Below are 20,148 nucleotides of genomic sequence, written 5' to 3'. Positions count from 1 at the left end.
AGACTGAAAGAAAGTCCATTTATTAATAAATACGGGATGAAAACGAATACATGCTACTTAAAAGTAGCCCGTTAGATAAGCCGCGCACTTCACTGGGGATGATCAGTGTAACTTCCGGATCCATACGCAGGTCAACTTCACATTTGAAGTGTGAAATATATTTCAAATTGATGCTATGGAAATCACATGTCTCAGGAGAACTTCACAATCTGGGACTTGCAGCCATCCTCACATGTCAATGGGTCTCACCTCGTAAGTTTTCACTCTTTACGCAGGTGCGTGTGTCAGAAGCTGAGACGGGAGAATCGCTGTGCATTATAAGTGCATAAGAAATTAACTTCAGGCGAATATAGGCTTAATACAGAAGAAGGGTCTACTCTCTTCGAAATGGTTTCTACTCTTATACTGTTAGCCAGTTAAGAAGCTAGCTAGAGGCTAGCTAGCGGGCCGTCCAGTTCACCACCAACTCATTGTTCCACACAATAGAAATACTTCAGCGATCGTTAACTGCTTATTATGTTTGTTCGCTAGCAGGCTCGCTAGCCTGTTAGCTGGCTAACTAAGGAGAGGACTGTTATGATGAAGAGAAATGTTTAAATGTCAACAATAATTGAACTAGGAACTGTATCGAATGAGTCATGGATCAGACGCCTGCTGTGAATTTTGACATTCAGCTCCTCATTATGAAATTTCACCAGAAAGTCCAATATCTTGAACTTTTTGTGAGTATTGTATGTCTATTTTAAAGCTTTAAAGGAGGGATCAATTGTACACCCGCAAACCAGGGCAAAGTCAGGGATTGAAATAGAGACAGCTATGAAGCAATAATAAGTTGGAAAAGAGCTTGTCTTGCCTTTAATTAAGATCAAACTTCTTGTTTGTTACCAACACACCTTCATATGCTTGTGTGAAAAGATTTTATGCACTTTCTGTAATGCGTGTTATTTTCACACTTATGCACACATGCACAAGCCTATATCACTTCCATCCTTTCGTATAATAGATTAATTAACAGGGGTGATTTTCATCTCCTGCCAGCTCCAGCTCAGCTAAATCGAGTGAGACGCACAGGGAAAGAATGAAAGGTGAAAGCAAGCTTGGCAAGGATGCTAATTAGCTGTGAGGAGGAGATCAGACTGATGACAATATCTCCAATAGACACTTGCTCAGTCAACACTCCACTCCAGTTATTTTCCATGCAATCCCAGCAGATGATCTGCACTGCCTAGCGCATGACACTAGAGGGCACTCTAAAACTGTATACTATTACATAGAGCGTTTTAGTTAAGGACCTCTATATTTGTTGCAGTTTCATGACTGGCTATTAGCAAAATACACATTTATATACATATTCACCAACCAGCTATGACCACTCAATATAATAGCACTTTTTCCTAAAATGTAATGTGCATTATACATTAAATGTATTTATTATTATTATTATTATTATTATTATTATTATTATTATTATTATTATTATATACTGAGTATCTGTCATAAAAGTAGCCTAAAGAGGCCTAATGCACCATTATGAAGTTTTGTTTTTTTTTCTTCGCGAGCTGGAGATGGGTTAAAAACCATACAGCACTTTGTATAAATGTAAAATTTTATCTAGGGATTTTCAATACCACTTTTTTTTCAGAATAATATCACTACGAGTACTCAACTCTTTAGTAGTACCACTAGGACTTTAAATACATAAAATTTCTCACAAAAAACAATGACAGATAATTTTCACGACAGACCTATACAGTATGTATATTGCATTTTTCCTTAAAATTGCATGAAATTAATGTCAATTTTCCGTTCTTCCAATTTATAGTTTCTGATCATAAAAAAATATTATCAGCCGGTACCAATACAGTACTTTGAAATAAGGCCTGGTATGATGACATGATACCTGGTATCGGCTTATGCCTCCAAAATGTTTGCTCTTCAGTAAAGACCTTTGAGCTAAACAGTGCTAAAATATAGTTTTAAAATATTGTTGAATGTTTACAAATTTATACCCAAAAAATAAGCTGTTGAGTATCTGCTTTTCCTGTCTACATTAATTATTTCATTAAGTAAAAACATATTGTGACCATAACATAATAAAATGTGGACACTGTCATTGCATTTTATAAAATGTTTACTCTTTGTGTAAATGCCGTTTACTTTTAACCATAAATGACATTGCCATAGAAACTTGAATGTTCACTGTTCTCCTCTTTAGTTTCTGCAATCCAATTCCCTTTGCTTAGTGTCACTGCCAATTTCAAACATTCAGCCACACAGTGCATTTAATTCCAAATCACATTCACCCACAAAGGGAGGTGATTGCCTCTTGATTAATTTAGCTGACTACGTCCATATTGGATCTTTAAATGCATATCAGTGTTAGAGCAATTACACGGTCCGTTGTGTGTGTTATAGTTTGCGGTCGTTACTGTGTGGCTGTTTTTTTTTTTCCCGCCACTCTCTGGTTCATGTCAGGGTTGTGTATTCCCCCAAGGCGATGCAATTTCTAGTCTTTAATTTTGGAGCGTGTCCTTGCTGCGTTGCTAAGGTAACATGAAGGATACTGGTGAGCCATGCTGGGCTTTTAGTTATCAATTAAAGCCAAGGACAACACAGCAGGGAATGTTTTGTTGCAGCACATTTGCTGAGTTTCTCTTTTATGTGTTTAATTATGTTTCTTATTTGTCTGTGTTATATTGCACCACATGCGGGTACATTTGCCACCAATTTGCCATGTATGTTTTATGTGCATGCTTGTTTCCAGATGTATTCCATTTGGAAAAGAGAACATGCTTCTTCTCATACCCTTGGTCTGTCACTCAAACCTCTAATTGGCCCAGAGTCTTGAGAACAGCTCTTTGAGCATGATTGTGCTTCTTTTTCCTCACCCTCTCTCACTCTACTTTCCTGCTGATGTTTTCTCCCCATTCTTTGGCTCTGCTAGCTGGCAGCGTGGCAGTGGCTCACCTATTTCCCTCAGCCCCAGGAGCGCTGCTTTGGGCTGAATCAGAGTAGAATGTAAAACACAGATGGCCATTGACTCACAAATGGGTTCATGGAAAATGAGTCTCCTGTGTCAAATCCGTTTGCGAAGCACCGTTTTCTTTTATTTCCTCCTTTTAGCCCCTTGCTTTATCTTTCAGTGCAGCTATACACACAGTGCGTCTTTTTTCCTCATGTTTTTTCAGTCAATCAAACTCCACTTTCTCACACACGTCTTTCTTTCACTGTGTCGTAAATTCTTTCTGAGTTTGGCCTCACTCTCCCTTTTGTTGCCTCAGGCTCCTAGTCAGGGTTAATTAACATTGAGTTGAGCTGTGTTTAATGGTTAATGTGGTTTCTTCCTCCATTACCCCACCCCACCACCTTAATCCACCCTGTGCGCCCTTACCTCCTTTGCAGAATCAGCAGCAATGCGAGCTGCCAAGCAATCGCATTAAGTGCAGTACAGCCTCTCCTACCTGCCTGCCCGCTTCGTTTGGCCATCTGTCACGTTACCGTCCTGCTTGGAATACAGACTACTGTTCTGTTGGTCCTCATAAAGGGTCTGATATACTAAGATCACGAGTAGGAAGCAATACTTTGGGTGTTCACTCACGCTTACCAATAGCAACAGGTGTAAAAGTGGTGGAGAGCGTTTTGCACTGAAGGTCGCGATGGTGTTTTGCTTTTTGTTTTTTACCTTGGAACATTTGGGAGAGTAACCTTTCCATCGAAGCTAGCTCTCTTCACCTTGAATCAAGAAAGCATGGTGTTCCTGTATTCTTTATCTCCATGCAACTTAAGAAAGTGTTCCTTTAGTTTTGCTAGATAGCTAGTTTTGCTGGACTAGATTTGTTCAACTTGGCATAGTAAATGATGCAGATCAACTGAACTATATGTTTACAGAGCACTTTAAAACAACCATCACTGTTTTCTTAAAATGGAACACAGGGTCAGCAGATATTATGAAAACAGCAGAGGCCCCAAAATTGAACCCTGTGGAGCACCATACGTCCCGTTATACATGTGAATTTTTATTGCACACATTTGTCCGACCACTTTTTTTTCCTTGACATAGTTATTATGAAGGGATTACAATAATAAAGCACAACAATCAAGTCGACTACTGAGCGTACCGAATTCCCTGCAGCACTGATAGGCCAAGCAATGCAGCGTGATCACCTGCAGCCATGGATGCCCAAGCGGGGTGTATCATCACAAATCATGTGAGTCGGCTGTGTATCTTGACCACCGACGAACACCTAGGGTTCAATAAAAACCCAGGTTAAGGACCACTGTTTTTGGGAAGTCTTAAAATGCATTGAAGCCATGAATCTAAAGACAAGTCCTTAATTGGCATTAACATTTCTCAAGTCAATCTTTGAAAATTCTTTAAAAAAAAAATTGCACAATAAGTAGGATTTGTTTTAAAATTATGACTAGTCTGAAATCTCACAATAAAATTGCATTCTTACAAAAACAATACCGAATGACTCTGGCAGTGATATGTTTTTAGTCGCGACTCTTAAGTGCAGGTGCATGTCATTTATGGACTCGGGCAACTTTGAACAGCATGGGACAATAAGAGCATTGGGAGGGTACTTTTTAATTGTATTTCTTATAGAATTAAAAAGTCTTGAATGTAACTTTCCTCAGTCTCAAGGAATCCAGGAACCACAAGCGTAAAATGAAGTTTTAATTTAGTGGAAGAGCCAAAACACCTTAAATCACACCTTAAATTTTGGGGAGGCCAGCAACCTATAAAAGCAGGCTTTGATTTAACTCGTCCTAAGTGTGTGCACTTGGATGTAAAGTAAGTTCCCAACCTGCATAACATTGAATTCAAAACTTAGGTAAGAAAACTCTAGAAATTGCTCTGGGAGAAGCCAACATGATTGTTACAGTGCTCTGAAATGGCCCAAAAGTAAATATATGAGTTTTGTCTTGGGCGATATGGCATGACTCCTTCTTGTGATCTTGTGATACTTAAAGAAGCAAACTCACCCATTGGAATTCATCTCAGGTTTAACAAATTCCGCTAAATTAATCTGTTTATTTATACTCCTCCCAGAATTTACACAATGAACTGCCATCACTTTTGCCACTTGGCAGATGCAATTCTGGGTGCGCTCGGTTAGTAGATCATCTTTCACATCTGTCTGTGTGAGTAATCAAGTTTGCCCCATTTTTGCATATGGAAATCTTGAGTAAACAGGCCCATAGTGGCAGAGCTACTGCAGAGAGGATCAGGCCTTGATTAGGGGTAAGACGTTCTTTACAGGGTAGCCTTTATTGTGCAAACATATTGGCTATTATTTTAAATTGCCATCATCTATTCATCACTTTTGTTTACCGCTTGAGTTTGAGTCCATCCCATCTAACATTGGGGTAGAGGAATAAACTTTTGATATGCACATTCAACATACACAATTACACACATTTCACACACATGGTCAAAGATCAAGAATAACACATTTAAGCAGCATATTTCTGGTCATGCTTAAACTAGCATGCCTTTGTTGTGGATCTGCTTCATGCAGTGAGCCAGCCCTCATCTGTCCCCATATGCTGCCGGGTTAATGTCGAGCTTGGCTTTCGATGAATGTCAACTTGTGGGCTGGATCAGGCCGGGCAAGTGTGCGCCTTCCAGCTGGCCTTTGGCTGTCTCCTCTTCCGCTGTGACTGGTCGCCGAAAGCAAAGTTCAGAATGTGGAATATAAGCATTTTAACTTGTGGACACAGCAGTTCACAAAGTGTACACAGTAAACTATGTAGAGTAAATTTGACTCTATTTAGAGTGGGGCCAAATAGACTCAGTTTTAGAGTAATATTTTCACTTGGAAGAGAGTAAAATAAAGAATTGGAAAAAAAATAAAAGTCACTCAAGGGTTGAGGAACGAACCCACGACCTACAGCTTGGGAGACATTCAATTTACTCCCTGATCCACGCAGCATCTTCTGTTTGTTAATATATCGTTCGTGTCAGCTGGAATCTTCCTAACTCCCAACAGCAAAAACGGTTTTGAGACCAAAAACAATGTTTTTAGTCTCTTCTTGGAGGTAAGCAAACTGTAGGAGTGGCATAGCTCAGGTGGTAGTGTGGCCGTCTCCCAAGCTGAAGGTCGTGAGTTCGTTCCTCAATCCTTGAGTGACTTTTTTTTCTCTATTCTTTATTTTACTCTCTTCCAAGTGTAAATATTAGCCTAATCTAAATAGAGTCAAATTTATTCTACAGAATTTACTGTGTACCTATGTTGCACATAGACACATTGTACAGTACTTCCACCACTTAAACAACCAAGTGACGCTTACCAGAAACTAATCTGTGCTTCAACAAAACAAAACCCAGTCAGCTCTACATATCCTGGGCAAAGTCGCCAATGTCTTATTATTAACCATATCCCCCCTGCCCACGCATTCTTAAAGCACGCGCCCATTTGACCAGCCTAGCTGCCAAAGTGTAGAAACTAGTTGCTTGTGATTATTATGTTAATTAACCCCTCAGGGGTCTGAAGTGCAGAATGGGCACACATTTTCAGAAATAGGCAGCTAGCATATGGTTTACTTGGATGTTAAATTACACACTTGAAGGGTGGGCAAGCACTCTGGGGACCCAACAATTTGTATATAAAAAGTAAATTTTCCATAATACTGTATGACTGAAAGTAAGGTTTTCCATATTCAGCGACTGTAATGAGAAATGTGAAAGTGAGATGGGTGAGATGAGAGGGGAAGATGTGGGAGGGCAAGTGAGATAGCGCCGTTAGCGACTGAATATGGCAGAGCGAGGCCTGGAAGGAAAAGAAGAAGAAATGCTGCCAGCACCTGTAAGTTCACACTGTTGGTGGAGAAGAGACACTCATTGCCATCCATTGCTATGCCACACCACGCTATAGCCAGAGGGCAGGCTCAAGTGGAAGGTAGCGGTTGTGAAATTTTAATCACCCCTTGCTTGTTTGTTATCGTAGTAGCTTCTCAATTAAAATCAAAAGCGCTGGCAGAACACTTCAGGACTTTCATTTTGTCGCCTGCTCAAACTGGAATGTTGTACATTCTGCAGTATTGCAACCCACCATAATGCTGTGCTTGTTTTGTTCAGCCCCCCCTCTTCTGTAGAAGTTTTAACGGCCACCAAGAGGATGAGAAAAGCAAACATTTGACTGTTCTGACTGTGGAAACAATTGTATGAAATCAAGGGAGGGAATCAAAGGTGTTTAATTATTCTCTGAGCAGTCTTGTAGAGATGCTGGGAAAGGATGTAGCAGAGTCTAAAACACCTTCAAAATAGAGAATACATACTTGTTTTTGGTTGACATTTTGAGAAAAGTGCTGGAGACGTGTTTGCATTTGTATTGTTAGATTCCTTGAACTGCTTTCAAACCAATATAGTAAATATTTTTAAAACCTTTTTCCTTCAAGGGCAAGTCAACCTTAAACATTTCTTGGCAATAATATCTTATATGTGACCTCGCTAGTCTAAACATGACATTCTGATTAATATTACAGTTTTTGAATATGAGTTATGCAACAAAATCCAGCTGTTTTTATTTATCTCTAAGGGCGGCCATTTTGCCACTTGCTGTCAACTTAAGGACTAGTCTCAATACCCACACTACACCCTATGCTCTTCAATGAAGTGTTTACTTAACCCCTAGGCGTTATTGTGACCCGTTTTTGGCTTTTTGTTGGTTCTGACCAAGCCATTTCAAAATAAAATACTGCCCACGGGTTAATAGAGGTGCACAAAGGGTTGGAAAGCGCAGCTTACAAGCGTGAGAAAATTGTAGAATTCGACACAGTGTGTGTGACGTCGTCGACTTGCGCCACTGTGTTCGATTGTGTCGTCAAACGTTGCCGCAGCGTTAGTTTTTTTTTGACAATTTTCCTGCTTAAAATGATATAAAAAGTAAAGTAGTATTAAAGTAAAAACCCCAGTCGACGGCAGTTATGGCGCCACGCCTGGATTTATGGAACGGATTTATGGATTTTGATTTATTTGCGGCCTCTGCACGACCTGCGGTGCATGCGCACAAGGTCGCTAAGTACGGCAATTGCAATAGTGCAAAAAATGTAGGTGATATTAGACTTAAAATTAAATTAAATTAAATTAAAATTACCCAAATATAAATGATAAAACGAATAATAGTTTGATACTTACACTTGAAAATACTTTCTGGGCAAAGGAATTACCATCGAACGCCGCCATTTTCCCGCTATTTTGGTCAATTCCGCAATGAATTGTGGGTAATACACTTCGGCTGAGATGCGGGCTCAGCTGAAGTGTAGATTGGTTGTTACCAGAGGTGGCAAATCCAGGTCCAGAAAGTAAATACCCTGCCACGGTTTGGCTTTAGCCCCTGGTGTTAGCTAGCTAGCTCGCTAGCTCCCTAGCAGGTAAACGAGCAGCATGGGAGCTAGCTAGCTAGCACCTGAGGCTAAAGCCAAACTGGGTTTTTACTTTCTGGAACTGGACTTGCCGCCTCTGGTTGTTACCTGAGTCCTGAGCAACTATCATGTCATTTTCACCCGCCAGCAAGTGACAAAATGGCCGCCTTCTGATATTGATAAACAGGGGTGGATTTAGCTCATATTCCACTAACGCAATATTAACCAAAATACCGTAATTAGACTAGTGGGGCTACATAGAACATATTGTCAAGAATTTTTTGGGGGGGTTGACTCCAATTCTTTATTTTACTCTCTTCCAAGAGTTATCAATTGCAACAGAGTTAGAAATGTATAGTTGTATTACAACCACGTGGTATCCCAATAGGCATTTTCCAGTTGTGTATGTTGTTCATCAATCAGCTTCTGATTATAAAGTCCGCTCAAATTAGAAGTTGTCTCAGGGAGCAGGTCTAAGACCCACTCCTCACTTATTAAAATACTCACTGAAACCCATGAGGCTCTTGTATAAATCACTCTTAAATCTCTCCTTGAAGGCATCCTGGTCCAATTTGTTATGTAGTGCAATGAATGCAACACATATAAAACATATACCACATATCCAGTCAACTTCATGTGTCCTACACACAAAAGTCTCTGCGGCAATAGACGGGTAGATATTAATCTAATGTGGTTCATGGATTTCCCAAGTGGTACAGAATAACATTTCTGTAGACTAGTATGCAATTTATAAATCCTTGGATTTGCCCGATGAATCTCAATTCCATATGTCGATATGGATTTAATGGTGCATGTTTTTGCAATTACAGGGAAGCAATATTTATTTTCAGAAATGTAAAAAAGGAAAACAAGGCAAAGTCATGCCAATTGTGTCCGATTAGGACACGTTAGGTAAGTGGCAGGAAGTCTACCCCTATAGCCGCTAGTTAACTTCAAAACTAAAAGTGTAGCTCAACCTCTCGTTAACAGACATTATAGCTAGCAATATAGTTTTGCTAGCATGAGAAAGTTATTTAAAATGGAACCCTGTAAGCTTACAGCACTAGGTTCAAAGTTTTCAAAACAAAAAGTGACATGACACTAACTTCATCACAGAATTGACTGTATGTCAAATGCACGGAATGTGAAATGACAACAAATGCTAACACGTTTGACATGCTTGATTTACGACAGCCCGGATATGTGAAACTGTCCAAACCAGTGGCTCTGTGGACCCAACAGGACGTTTGCAAATGGCTGAAGAAACACTGCCCGAATCAACACCAGATCTACAGTGACTCCTTCAAACAACATGATATCACAGGTACCACCATTTTATTTTATTTTTACAATTAATGTGCATACTCTTATAAGATGAGAACAAAAGGGAGAACCCCCCTACAAATTTATGCTCTGAAGCCCAAGTCTATTTTAAAACTTTATGGATGACAAAAAAGTAGGGATATTTGATACCACTTTTTTGAAACCGATACCGATACTTAAATCTTCAGCTCTCACCAATACCAAGTGCCAATACTATTAGTACTTATGATACATAAAAATTCCCCCAAAACAATGACAGATTATTTTTTAACTCTTTCACTGCCACTGACGTTTAAAGACGTCAAGTAAAAACCTACGCTTCACTGCCAATGACGTCAAAAGACGTCATCCAATGATTTTTTATTTTTTTTTGAAACGGGTAGAGGAAACCCTTCCGCATGTCTGGTGAAAGTTTCAAGTCTGTCTGTTGTGCCTAATGACTATTTTTGGCCCCTAGAGGGCAGCGATGACTCTCTTTTGACAAGATCGGGTGGGCGTCAGTAGAGGCGGAGGAAGAGCGTCGAGCAGGAGATGAGAATGGAAGACAAAGGAAAAATGGCGGCCGGTCGCGAGGAGCTCACGCCCGAGACGTTTTTTTCAAAGACCAAAAGCATCGCTGAAAAAGCACATTGTTGACGACGATGATCATCATCGATGATGAAGATGAGGGTGGTGACTCCGTGGTTGAGAAGCATTGACGCGGCAGTAGAAGACGTTAGATGGAGCTAGATGGAGGAGGGAACGGGCAATGGCGAGCGTTTGCAAGCAGCTCTACACTTACAAGACGAAAGGCATCGACCAACGCTAAAATAGTACATTGATGACGACGGTGATCATCCTCGATGATGATGAAGGTGAATCCGAGCTTGACGGCGAAATTGGAACCGCTGACGCGGCGGCTATGACGGTGTCGTAACGCGGAACACAACCGAGCACGCACAGGCGGACGTTCGATCGGACGACGGAGAGTGCCCCGAGTCCAATGCATATTCATCGGAGGAAGTGTGTACAGTCTGCTACTTGCTTTTTATTCCCCGGAAAAAAAGGCCGTCAAGAAAGTGTAACGTTTGCACGCAAAACGGACCAATGTGAAAGTGAAAGTAAACTGTTGTGCGAGTCCTGGCGTCTCCTTGCACGCAGGAGAGCGTTACAAAAGGAAAAACTGTATTTGAAACATCCACATAATTGTAAATAGTACCACAGTTGCACACATTTGTAAATAGTTTGCGAAATTGTTTTGTCAAATTGTTACACTGTTGAATGGAAATAAACGTATTTTGCAATCAAAAAACAGTTTTTCATTGTTGGTGAAAGCGTTTTACAGAAGTAAAGCACTATTTAGGTGTTTGTGGCATCATTCATGGACAAAAAGAAGTGTAGAATTCACTAGAGTGCATGAAATAACATCGTTTCACAAAAAGCTCTTTTTCTCCGTTTTTTGTTTCAAAAGAGAGAATTTCGGTGAAAGTAACCATTTTCTATTGTTGATTACTGAAGAACGGAATAAGGTAGAAACAAACTTTTTTTTCTGATGAAAGCTGAGAGTCCAATCTTTCATTTGGTAGTATGTGTGTTTCCATAGTCCAAACACAACATTTTCTGTGGACCTTGAAAGATCACTCAAAATGCTTAAATCGGCTGTCAGTGGGGACAACCCGTTTCTGAAAACGTCTGGCAGTGAAAGAGTTAATAATGACATAAAAGTCCCTATCAAATACCAGTATCGATAGCCATCGCGAGTACCGATACCATGGAATGTGCCTGGTATCGGCCCGATACCGATACCTGGTATCGGTACTCGCCCATCCCTAGAAAAAAGGGTTACATATGTGATGCTAAATCTGTTAACTAATATAACCCTTGTTTGTGTTTGTGTAGATTAGTGATAGACGAATACGTCTTTTTTTTCAAGGACGATACCGATACCATATCGTATATACCGTACTGTATCGTATACGTATATACGCACGTATCGGTCAAGGAGACCTATCACCGATATTTTAAACCGATTTTCACTTGCAGCAAAGGAGAAAATATTAGCATAAAAAAAACAAAAAACTGATGTTAATTACAACAAACAATTGCAGGGAGATTCCAGGGTCATCAGCATGTGTTAACCTCACGACTCTAGCTGGATTCTGAAGTATTCGGTTTAGGTGAACGGTATGGGATTTTTAATAGGTTTTAGGTGAACTAATGAGTACCCACTCACACGCACGCACACATGCACACACACATACAAAATATAATTTTTTTTTAAAAAAGTAGAGCAATGATGATGACATGTCGAATCGGTAAAATTACCGAATGAACAATACTGAGCTTTCAAAAAAAAAGTTTTCTAAAAATGTCAACATTACTTTATTTATTTTTTACATTTAAAATAAGTATGTGTGTATATGTACAAAATAGATAAATATATATAAAATAAAAAAGTAGGGCGTTCCAGTGTCAGCATCATTTTTATAAAGTAGAAATGTAAATAAATCCATAAATAAAAAGTTTGCTGTATCTCACTGTATCTCACATGCAAATGCATGTGATTATAACTAATTTGGGGTTTTCGTCATTGTTTGTAAAAGATTTCAAAAGATCTTCGCAGACAGTGAAAAACTGTCGGAATATGTTCAAAATGTCAAAACTGTACGTGAACATCTTACAAATCCCGATGAAAACCTTGAATTTGCTACGTTCGCAAGCCGCTCCGTGAGAAGCCTTCAGTTTCGTTAAAAGGCCGATCCCGATATTTGTCAAAATGCCAAATATCGGCACCAGGCCGATAATCGGTCTTATCCCTAGTGCACAGTGTATATTTGTTATTTATATTATATATTGCATCAGAATTTCATGATCATGATGATGAGGCTTGTGCTTGTGAGCATAGCAGTGCAACAAAAATGACATTTTAACCGACCAAACCATCCGATCAAGCATAAAACCTTGAAACAACTCACCGTCTTGCAGTTGTCACTTCTCATCTCTGAAGCCAGATCTCATTCAAAACATCATTTCTTATATGCGCCTACTGGCAAACCACCTGCAGCCTCATTTCCACAGTCGATGAGTTACCGCTGACGACATTTGCCACGTCAATCATTTTCCTAACAAGCATCCTCAAGGTCACCCCCGCTGCGAACGACACTTTGGTCCTCATGGCAACAGACGACAGTTAATTGCCACGCACTCCACCTCTCGGAGCGCGACTGATCATGCTAATATGTTTGTTTGTCGGCGTCAAGGGCCTCCTCGATTCAGTGACAGCGTAAAATTCGCGCCGAGGTCATGAAGAGTGGCAAAATGATGATGAGTCTCGTTTTGCCCTTAATGCATTTTCACCATCATATGCTTACATGCCGTTTGGCATTCAATGGTAAATGGTCGGAAACTATGAATCATGCTGTGCCTGTTGGCCTCCCATTTACTTCACTTTTGTAATTTAACGAAATGGGCGGACAGTATATTATATTTGAATTTCATGCTCATTGTTATATATTTTGGAGTTAATAGTTGGGTTTTGATTCAACATTAAAAAACACCTCACATTTCAGTCATCGGTATACAATAATTTAAAATTTCTCTCAAAATAATTACTTCAGTCAAATCACTAACACAATCTTGTAGAAATTACTCTTTTCCTATTAGACATTTTACTGCATTTAAAAAAAAAAATCATTGACAAATAGATAATGTCATTTTTAAATTCGTAATTGATCAGTTTCTTACTACCATTTGAGCTTGGGCTGCTTGATTATGAAGAAAATATTAATCACGATTAATTTGGTAATAATTAAAATCACGATTAAGACAATCGTTAATTTTTTTGTGTATAAAACAAGACAATGTTTAAACATGTAAAACAATATTAAGACAATTTTTTTTCATCGAAACACTATAATTATGCAAGTTCTTTTTGGACCAAACAAGATTTCTTAAATTACAGGTAGTCATTTTAAAATAAAAAAGGGGCAAATATATTCATTTAAACAACTCGAAATTAGTATTAATAATCGTTTATTTTTGTTTACGATTATGCTGATTTTTCAACTTCCAGCCTGTGCCAAGATCTTTCTCTGCATCATCTTAACATGTTAACCACCATCTGTTTTTTTTTGGGTATCAACCACACAAGCGAGCTTCAGCTGACTGATTTTTAACAGGTTCCAGGTGAATTAAAGAGCACAAACTCACACACACACGAACGCACAAATAAAATAAAATAAAAATAAAATAAAAATTATCTTCAAAGTAATTTTATCAGATTTATCAGGAAAACATTTAACCATATGCATCATTTTTTTTAAATTATTATTATTATTTAAGAGGGTGAAAATATTCACAGCAAATGAATGGATTACAAGTTTTGAAACCAAGTCAAGGATAACGCTTTGTTCATTTATTACTCACGTTACTGTAAAATGGGTTGCAAAAAAGGTTGGTTGTTTTTGTCGAATCCTTCAAGCTAATAAATATATAATAAAATAAGAATAAATAAGAAGAAATACTGTATGTCTTTCAAAATGTAGCATTCACCATGTGTGCGCCAAAGGGCAGGCGGTCTGGGTTTGCACCGGTTTATAGAGCAAGTGCAAGTTCCTTGGACCAAAGTCACATTATGAAGAAGAAAAAAAAGTCTCTCATTTTCTAATAATTTCTCAAGAGAATACAATAGATTGGATAAATTGAGCTCGGCTTCATAACATTGTATTATCATAATGGCCTTGGTTTGTTATTCAGGTATAATGATGTTACAGGAACAAAAAAAGCGTTACTAAATATGCATCGCCATTTATGCACGCACACGAACACACACGCACTCATGCACATTCATACATGCAATTAAGAGATAATGTTATGCTGTAAAATCTTCAAGTAATTCAGTTTGTCTCCACTACAAGAACTAATTAACTGAACACAATTTAAATAAAAATCCAGGCCATAATTCAATCTTTTAAATAATATGCATTTTTGTTCCGTTCTGCAAGCTATTATCGTAAATGATGAGAGAATAAATGATCCTTTGAGCAGATCGGAAAACAAAATCTTTACAGATGTACGTGTAGTAATTAAGATTTGTTGTTGTTGAATCCCAATTGATTAAAATTAATTTTATGGATGTGCATGTACGATGCATATTTGTGATTCTGCACAGTTTTCACGGCAAATGACTTTAGTATGCAGGAGAGATCTTGATCCTACTTCCAAAGAAATCGATGCATCCCATCCTCCCTCTCTGCCTCCCTCGATCTTTACCTCCCATCCCTAACAGAGACACCCAGATGTCATTAAAAATGCATTAAAGCATATTAAGTCATAATTACATATTAGTCTCTAATCTGGTGTAATTACAATACTTGGACTCCTTTTGTAAAGGAATAGCTTGGCACGATGAATTACTTAAATGCACATTTTCTGGTCTATTCTATAATCGCTGAAAAAGGTGTCATGATGTTTCTAATTAGAAAAAAAGTTAATAGGATAAATTAGATGGACGTAACTACAGTACATGAACAGCTATAATCTGACCGATGACCTTCTTCTTAATTGATCACAGAGTTTGGTGTCACGTGCGTATCGTTAAAGGGGAAGTCAACCCCCCTGAATTTTTCTACAATAATATGTTCGATGCAGCCCCACTAGTCTAAATATGGTATTCTGGTTAATATTGCATTAGTGGAATATGAGTTAAGCAGCAAAATCCAGCAATTTTTATCAATGTCGGAAGGCAGCCATTTTGCCACTTGCATTCGAGTGAAAATTACATCACAGTTGCTCAGGTCTCAGCCATCCAATCACGGCTTAGCTTTAGGAAACAGGTGAGCTGTGATTTGTCGTTACCTGAGCCCTGAGCAACTGTGATGTCATCTTCAGTTGACAACAAGTGGCAAAATGGCCACCCCCTGAGATGGATAAAAACGGCTGGATTTTGCCGCATAACTCACATACCACAAATGTAATATTTAGTGATAGACCGATATGGATTTTTCAGGGCCAATACAATACCGATTGTTTGTAGGCAAGGAGGCCGATAACTGATATTTGGAGCCAATATTCTTTTGCAGTAAAATAATCAATATTAGCTTTATCAATATTAGCATTAAAAAAAGAAGCACATTTGCTAAAACAACTTTTTTTCATTTAAAATACAGCAAATAGACAGCTTTGTTTTAAAATTTTAACAAAAAAGTAAATACTTTTCTGTAGTAAATAGTTTTCCAAAATTTTAACATAACTGAAATGTTTTCACTTGTTTTTGTTTTAATTTTAACAAAAGCAAAAAGCAGCTTTTCTGATAAAGTTAAATTTTAAATTAATATACATAAAAATTTCGATGAAATAAACCCAGTTTTAAATTGCTCTAAATCTCTGTGCTTGCGAACATGGCAAATTTTGGGTTCTCGTCAGTGTTCGTCAACTCTTTCAATAGATCTTCACAAACAGCGAAAAGTTGTCAGAACAAAATTTCTTTGTGACAAGAAAACCAGTTTGTGACAAGTAAAAATGTTCTGTGACCATCTTTGGAACCTTTTGCAACATTTTACGAACCCTGAAGAAAACACAAAATTCACTAAGTTCGCAAACATTCGCCGCTCAGTGATACCAGCTTTATCAGCCTTCAGATTTGTAAAAATGGCCGATGCCGATATTTCTCTAAATGCTAAATATCGGGACCGATAATCGGCCCAGCCGATAATCAGTTTATCCCCTAGTAGTATTAATCAGAATGTCATGTTTAGACTAATGAGGTCACATATAGCATATTATTGTCAAGAAATGTTAAAGGTTGATTTGCACTTTAATTGTGAGTTACTGCAGCAAGATTGGTAGATTAGTAAAGCGTGGTCTGCATCAAGTCGCTCACACTACACAGCTTATTAAGGTCTTTTTTTCCTTAGCAGTTGCACATCACTTAGTGCAGTACCGTGCTGCTTGGCCGGTGGTGATCTGCTCCTCATCCACCGGATGGTTTCACACTGTGTACAAAATGTATTTTTGATGAGCAGCACAGAGAAATGAAAGGTGACATATGCTATTTTCGACTTGAAGGGCACTCGAAGAGTGCAGACCTCTGCCATAGCCAATGGCTCTTCCATTATGTTTAATGACCCTCATAAAAGACCATTCTGAGATTTGTGTCGACATCCAGTACAAGATACATGTTTGAAGATTAAGAACTTGATGTAGCCATTTTAATTTGCCTTATTTTTGGTTACCCGTAACTAAAACAGTGCCAAGTGATATCTGGCACAGTTGCTAGTTACTTACCGTATTTTCAATCCAGAGTATAATTTGCACTAGGCCAAAAATGCATAATTAAGTAGAAAAAATTACAAAAATCGCACTGGAGTATAAATCACATTTTTTGCGGGTAATTTATTTTGCAAACTACTTCACCAAAAACAGACATTACATCATCTTGGAAGGCAATTTATTACATTAATGAAAGAATAGAGAACAGGCTGAATAGATGTAAGATATGCTAACACAATAAAGGTTCACTACTTGCAGCTTGTGGTCTGTAGATTATGATTATCTTTTGGTTGTCTTTGTAAGCTAGCGTTTACAGTGTACATACATCGGTGCGTAAGTCTAGAGTGGCCTTTTGTGGCTGTTTGTGAAATTATATATATATATAAATTATATTTTTTCATGTATAAGTCGGAATATAAATCACAGGAACAGCCAACCTATGAAAATTATGCTGCCTTCATGTGATGTCAAAATTATGGTAAATACCACGTCGAGTAGAAAATTGCACGTGAACGCCCCCTCGTGTCGTATTTTCTACTGGACAACTGGGAATTTAATTCGATACCCGAGTTTACGAGCTGTGAGAACTTTTCAAGTTTCAACATGGCGGAGAGCGCCCAAGGATTTGTGAATAGCAAGAAATATTAACACTTATAAGAGCGTTAACATCCGCTAGCAGGTTGTAGTGTAGAATTTACACAATTACGTAGCATACACAATTCAATATCCTGTTCTTTAAAACTAATTATTTGCCGTAATTGTTCGGTTTTACGAGCAAAGAGTACATCAGTTGCTATGTGTGCGTTTTTTTTTTTTTTTTTTGCTGTAACAACAAAAGCACATGAAAAGAACTCGGTCATAAAGAGGAGTTTCCAAGTGGTAAAGTCCATCTTTCCTATAGCACGTGAAGGCAGCGTTATAGTCAGGAAAATACGGTATTTACAGTATCTAGCTAGCTGTGCTTACACCCCATAAAAGCATCTTCCCTAGGGGCCAAAATTTACAGACTATAACAGTGTTGTTATTTACATTCCCAAGTGTTTCGTATTTTATGTTGTTCAGGCTATAGTATTTTTGGGAATGCAAAGCATTGTGGGCAAATAGCTACAAGTAGCAAGAATGACAGTATTTGCTCTAATGTATGTCATGTATTATGAGCCACATCCTTAATACTCTGTATGTACCATTGTTTTTAATAAACTGACAACACCTAGCTAGCTAGCTAATGGTTAGCATGTCTCTTGTTGCATTGGAAGCCCCACAATGACCTGATGGTTTAAATTCTAGCCACAGGAGGTTTTAAGAAGTGATATATTTAATCTTAAACTGTAGCATCTGTTAAATCTTCACTTCATGGTTTACTTTTGAACTGTGTCTTGTTACCATATTATATTCTGATAATGTTTCTTGGTAGAGGTGACCAAAATAATGGCTACAGGTTAAGTTGTCAAGATCAATGTCAATAGAATGTCCACTCCAACACAAATTTCAAAGCAGAATATCAGATCAGATGGTTAGCATTTAGCAAAGACAGACTATTGGGACATGTAGTCTTTTTTGTCGTTTTTTTCTAATTACTGAATAGTTGTCACTGTTATGTAAGAACTCCAGAAGTAATTTAGCATGTGTTAGCGGTGCATGGTCCTAAACCAATCCCTTTTTGTGTGAGCCTACATAAAGAATTTTTAACAAAAAAAACAACCTTTGCTTGTTGCATGTGTGTGTGTGATTTGAGTGAGCAGCATTGCGCAGCTGTGTATGCCTCAATTTGCATTTTATTCTGAATCCCACAAAATTCATTGTGTGTGTTTGTGTGAATGTTCATGCACTTTACAATCCCATTCATCAAAGTAGCTTGTGTAGGGCCAGGGCTCAAGATTAATCTGCCTCCTTGCAACACTGCTGCCTATACTCCACTCATTAATCTGGTACTTGTGTGAACATGTATCATTTTTTTCCTCCCGGCATACATTTTGGGGGTTTTCAGTGGGTTGTGAATCTTACAATACAACAGACTGTTTTCGGCATATTCCCATTATAACTACTCCAACAAAAGACAGCCGAGGAAAAAATCAGGGTAAAGAAATGTATACATTTGGAAAATTCAGTGTGAGCCGGTGCAGCTAAAGTCAGCAGTTTGAATAAACAAACCCATGTATTTAAAAAAACGAACTGTTTACCTCATTCCAACTGATAAGTATGATTGTCAAAAGTCATCTCAATACAGAACTGATAGTGGAGGAGCAGTGACAAATGCAGGGAACGGTGTAAAGAAGAAAATTGGGGTGATAAAGCCATCATATTTCTATTTACTTATTATGCAAGCGCACTCACGCTTACAGAAAGTCTGATCAGAAATGTATATAAATATGTTTGCATTTACTTTCCCCTCAGTTGGATCATTTCTGTACAACTTGTAATGGTACTAGGTTCCTTTTGCAACTGAATATGCCATTCCTAAGCCTGGTCTCACATACCTTTTCATGATCAAAAGGCGCACCGTATTAAAAGGCGCAGTTTCAGTAACGGGTGCTATTTCTGTATTTAACACACACATAAGGCGCACCTCACTATTGAGCGCAGGCACGGTTGAACAAATGCTAGCTCGAAACATATAGTAGCATGTTTTCACACTAAAACATACGCCAGTATGCATGCTAGCGTATTTTTTTTTTAAAAGGTAGCGAAGCAAAACTGAGTTCAATTGTAGTTGATTGAAGACTTTAAGTGCGCCTTATAGTCGTGAAAATACGGTAAATATAATAACTGACTTAATTGCACAACTTGCTGTGCTGTAGATGTGACGATTACAGAACATTCTTGGCGAAACTGTCAGCTGATCAGTTATAGAATATCTTAAATATTTATCAAGTTATTTATATTATATTTTAGTAGTGTATTTATTAGTTTATTTTTTTGTCTTGTCAAATTTGGACTGCCGTGGGCTGTCATCCATTCATTAGGGGAGAATCTTTTGGCGGGAGAGATGTCAGCACATTATTATGGGCGGACGATAGGTCATCCCTCAAAACTAAAACATCCTGATAATAAAATTTACTGTGTATATTGCATGTATTCTTACGGAATATGGGTTTACGTACTTGCAAATTATTGATAGACTGATACGTTTTAAGGCCGATACTGATACCAATTATTAATAGTCAAGGAGACCGATAACCGATATTTTAAGCTGATTTTCATTTGCAGTAA

General features: G+C 38.2%; 1 protein-coding gene across 3 annotated transcripts in view; it reads left to right on the top strand.

The window, feature by feature from the left end:
• The window catches only part of samd12 (sterile alpha motif domain containing 12), a 106,444-nt gene that overhangs the window by 19,579 nt on the left and 66,717 nt on the right, over positions 1 to 20,148 (top strand). For all 3 annotated transcript variants that reach the window (XM_077549407.1, XM_077549405.1, XM_077549406.1), the window contains one exon: positions 9,562 to 9,691. In XM_077549407.1, the coding sequence (XP_077405533.1) occupies positions 9,562 to 9,691 (130 nt within the window). The remainder of the gene's footprint in view (positions 1 to 9,561; positions 9,692 to 20,148) is intronic.

The sequence above is a fragment of the Vanacampus margaritifer genome, chromosome 17, assembly GCF_051991255.1.
Source record: "Vanacampus margaritifer isolate UIUO_Vmar chromosome 17, RoL_Vmar_1.0, whole genome shotgun sequence".
In the NCBI taxonomy this organism is placed as follows: domain Eukaryota; kingdom Metazoa; phylum Chordata; class Actinopteri; order Syngnathiformes; family Syngnathidae; genus Vanacampus; species Vanacampus margaritifer.
The sequence above is the reverse complement of the archived record's forward strand: the minus strand, read 5'-3'. Positions and strand labels throughout refer to the sequence as shown.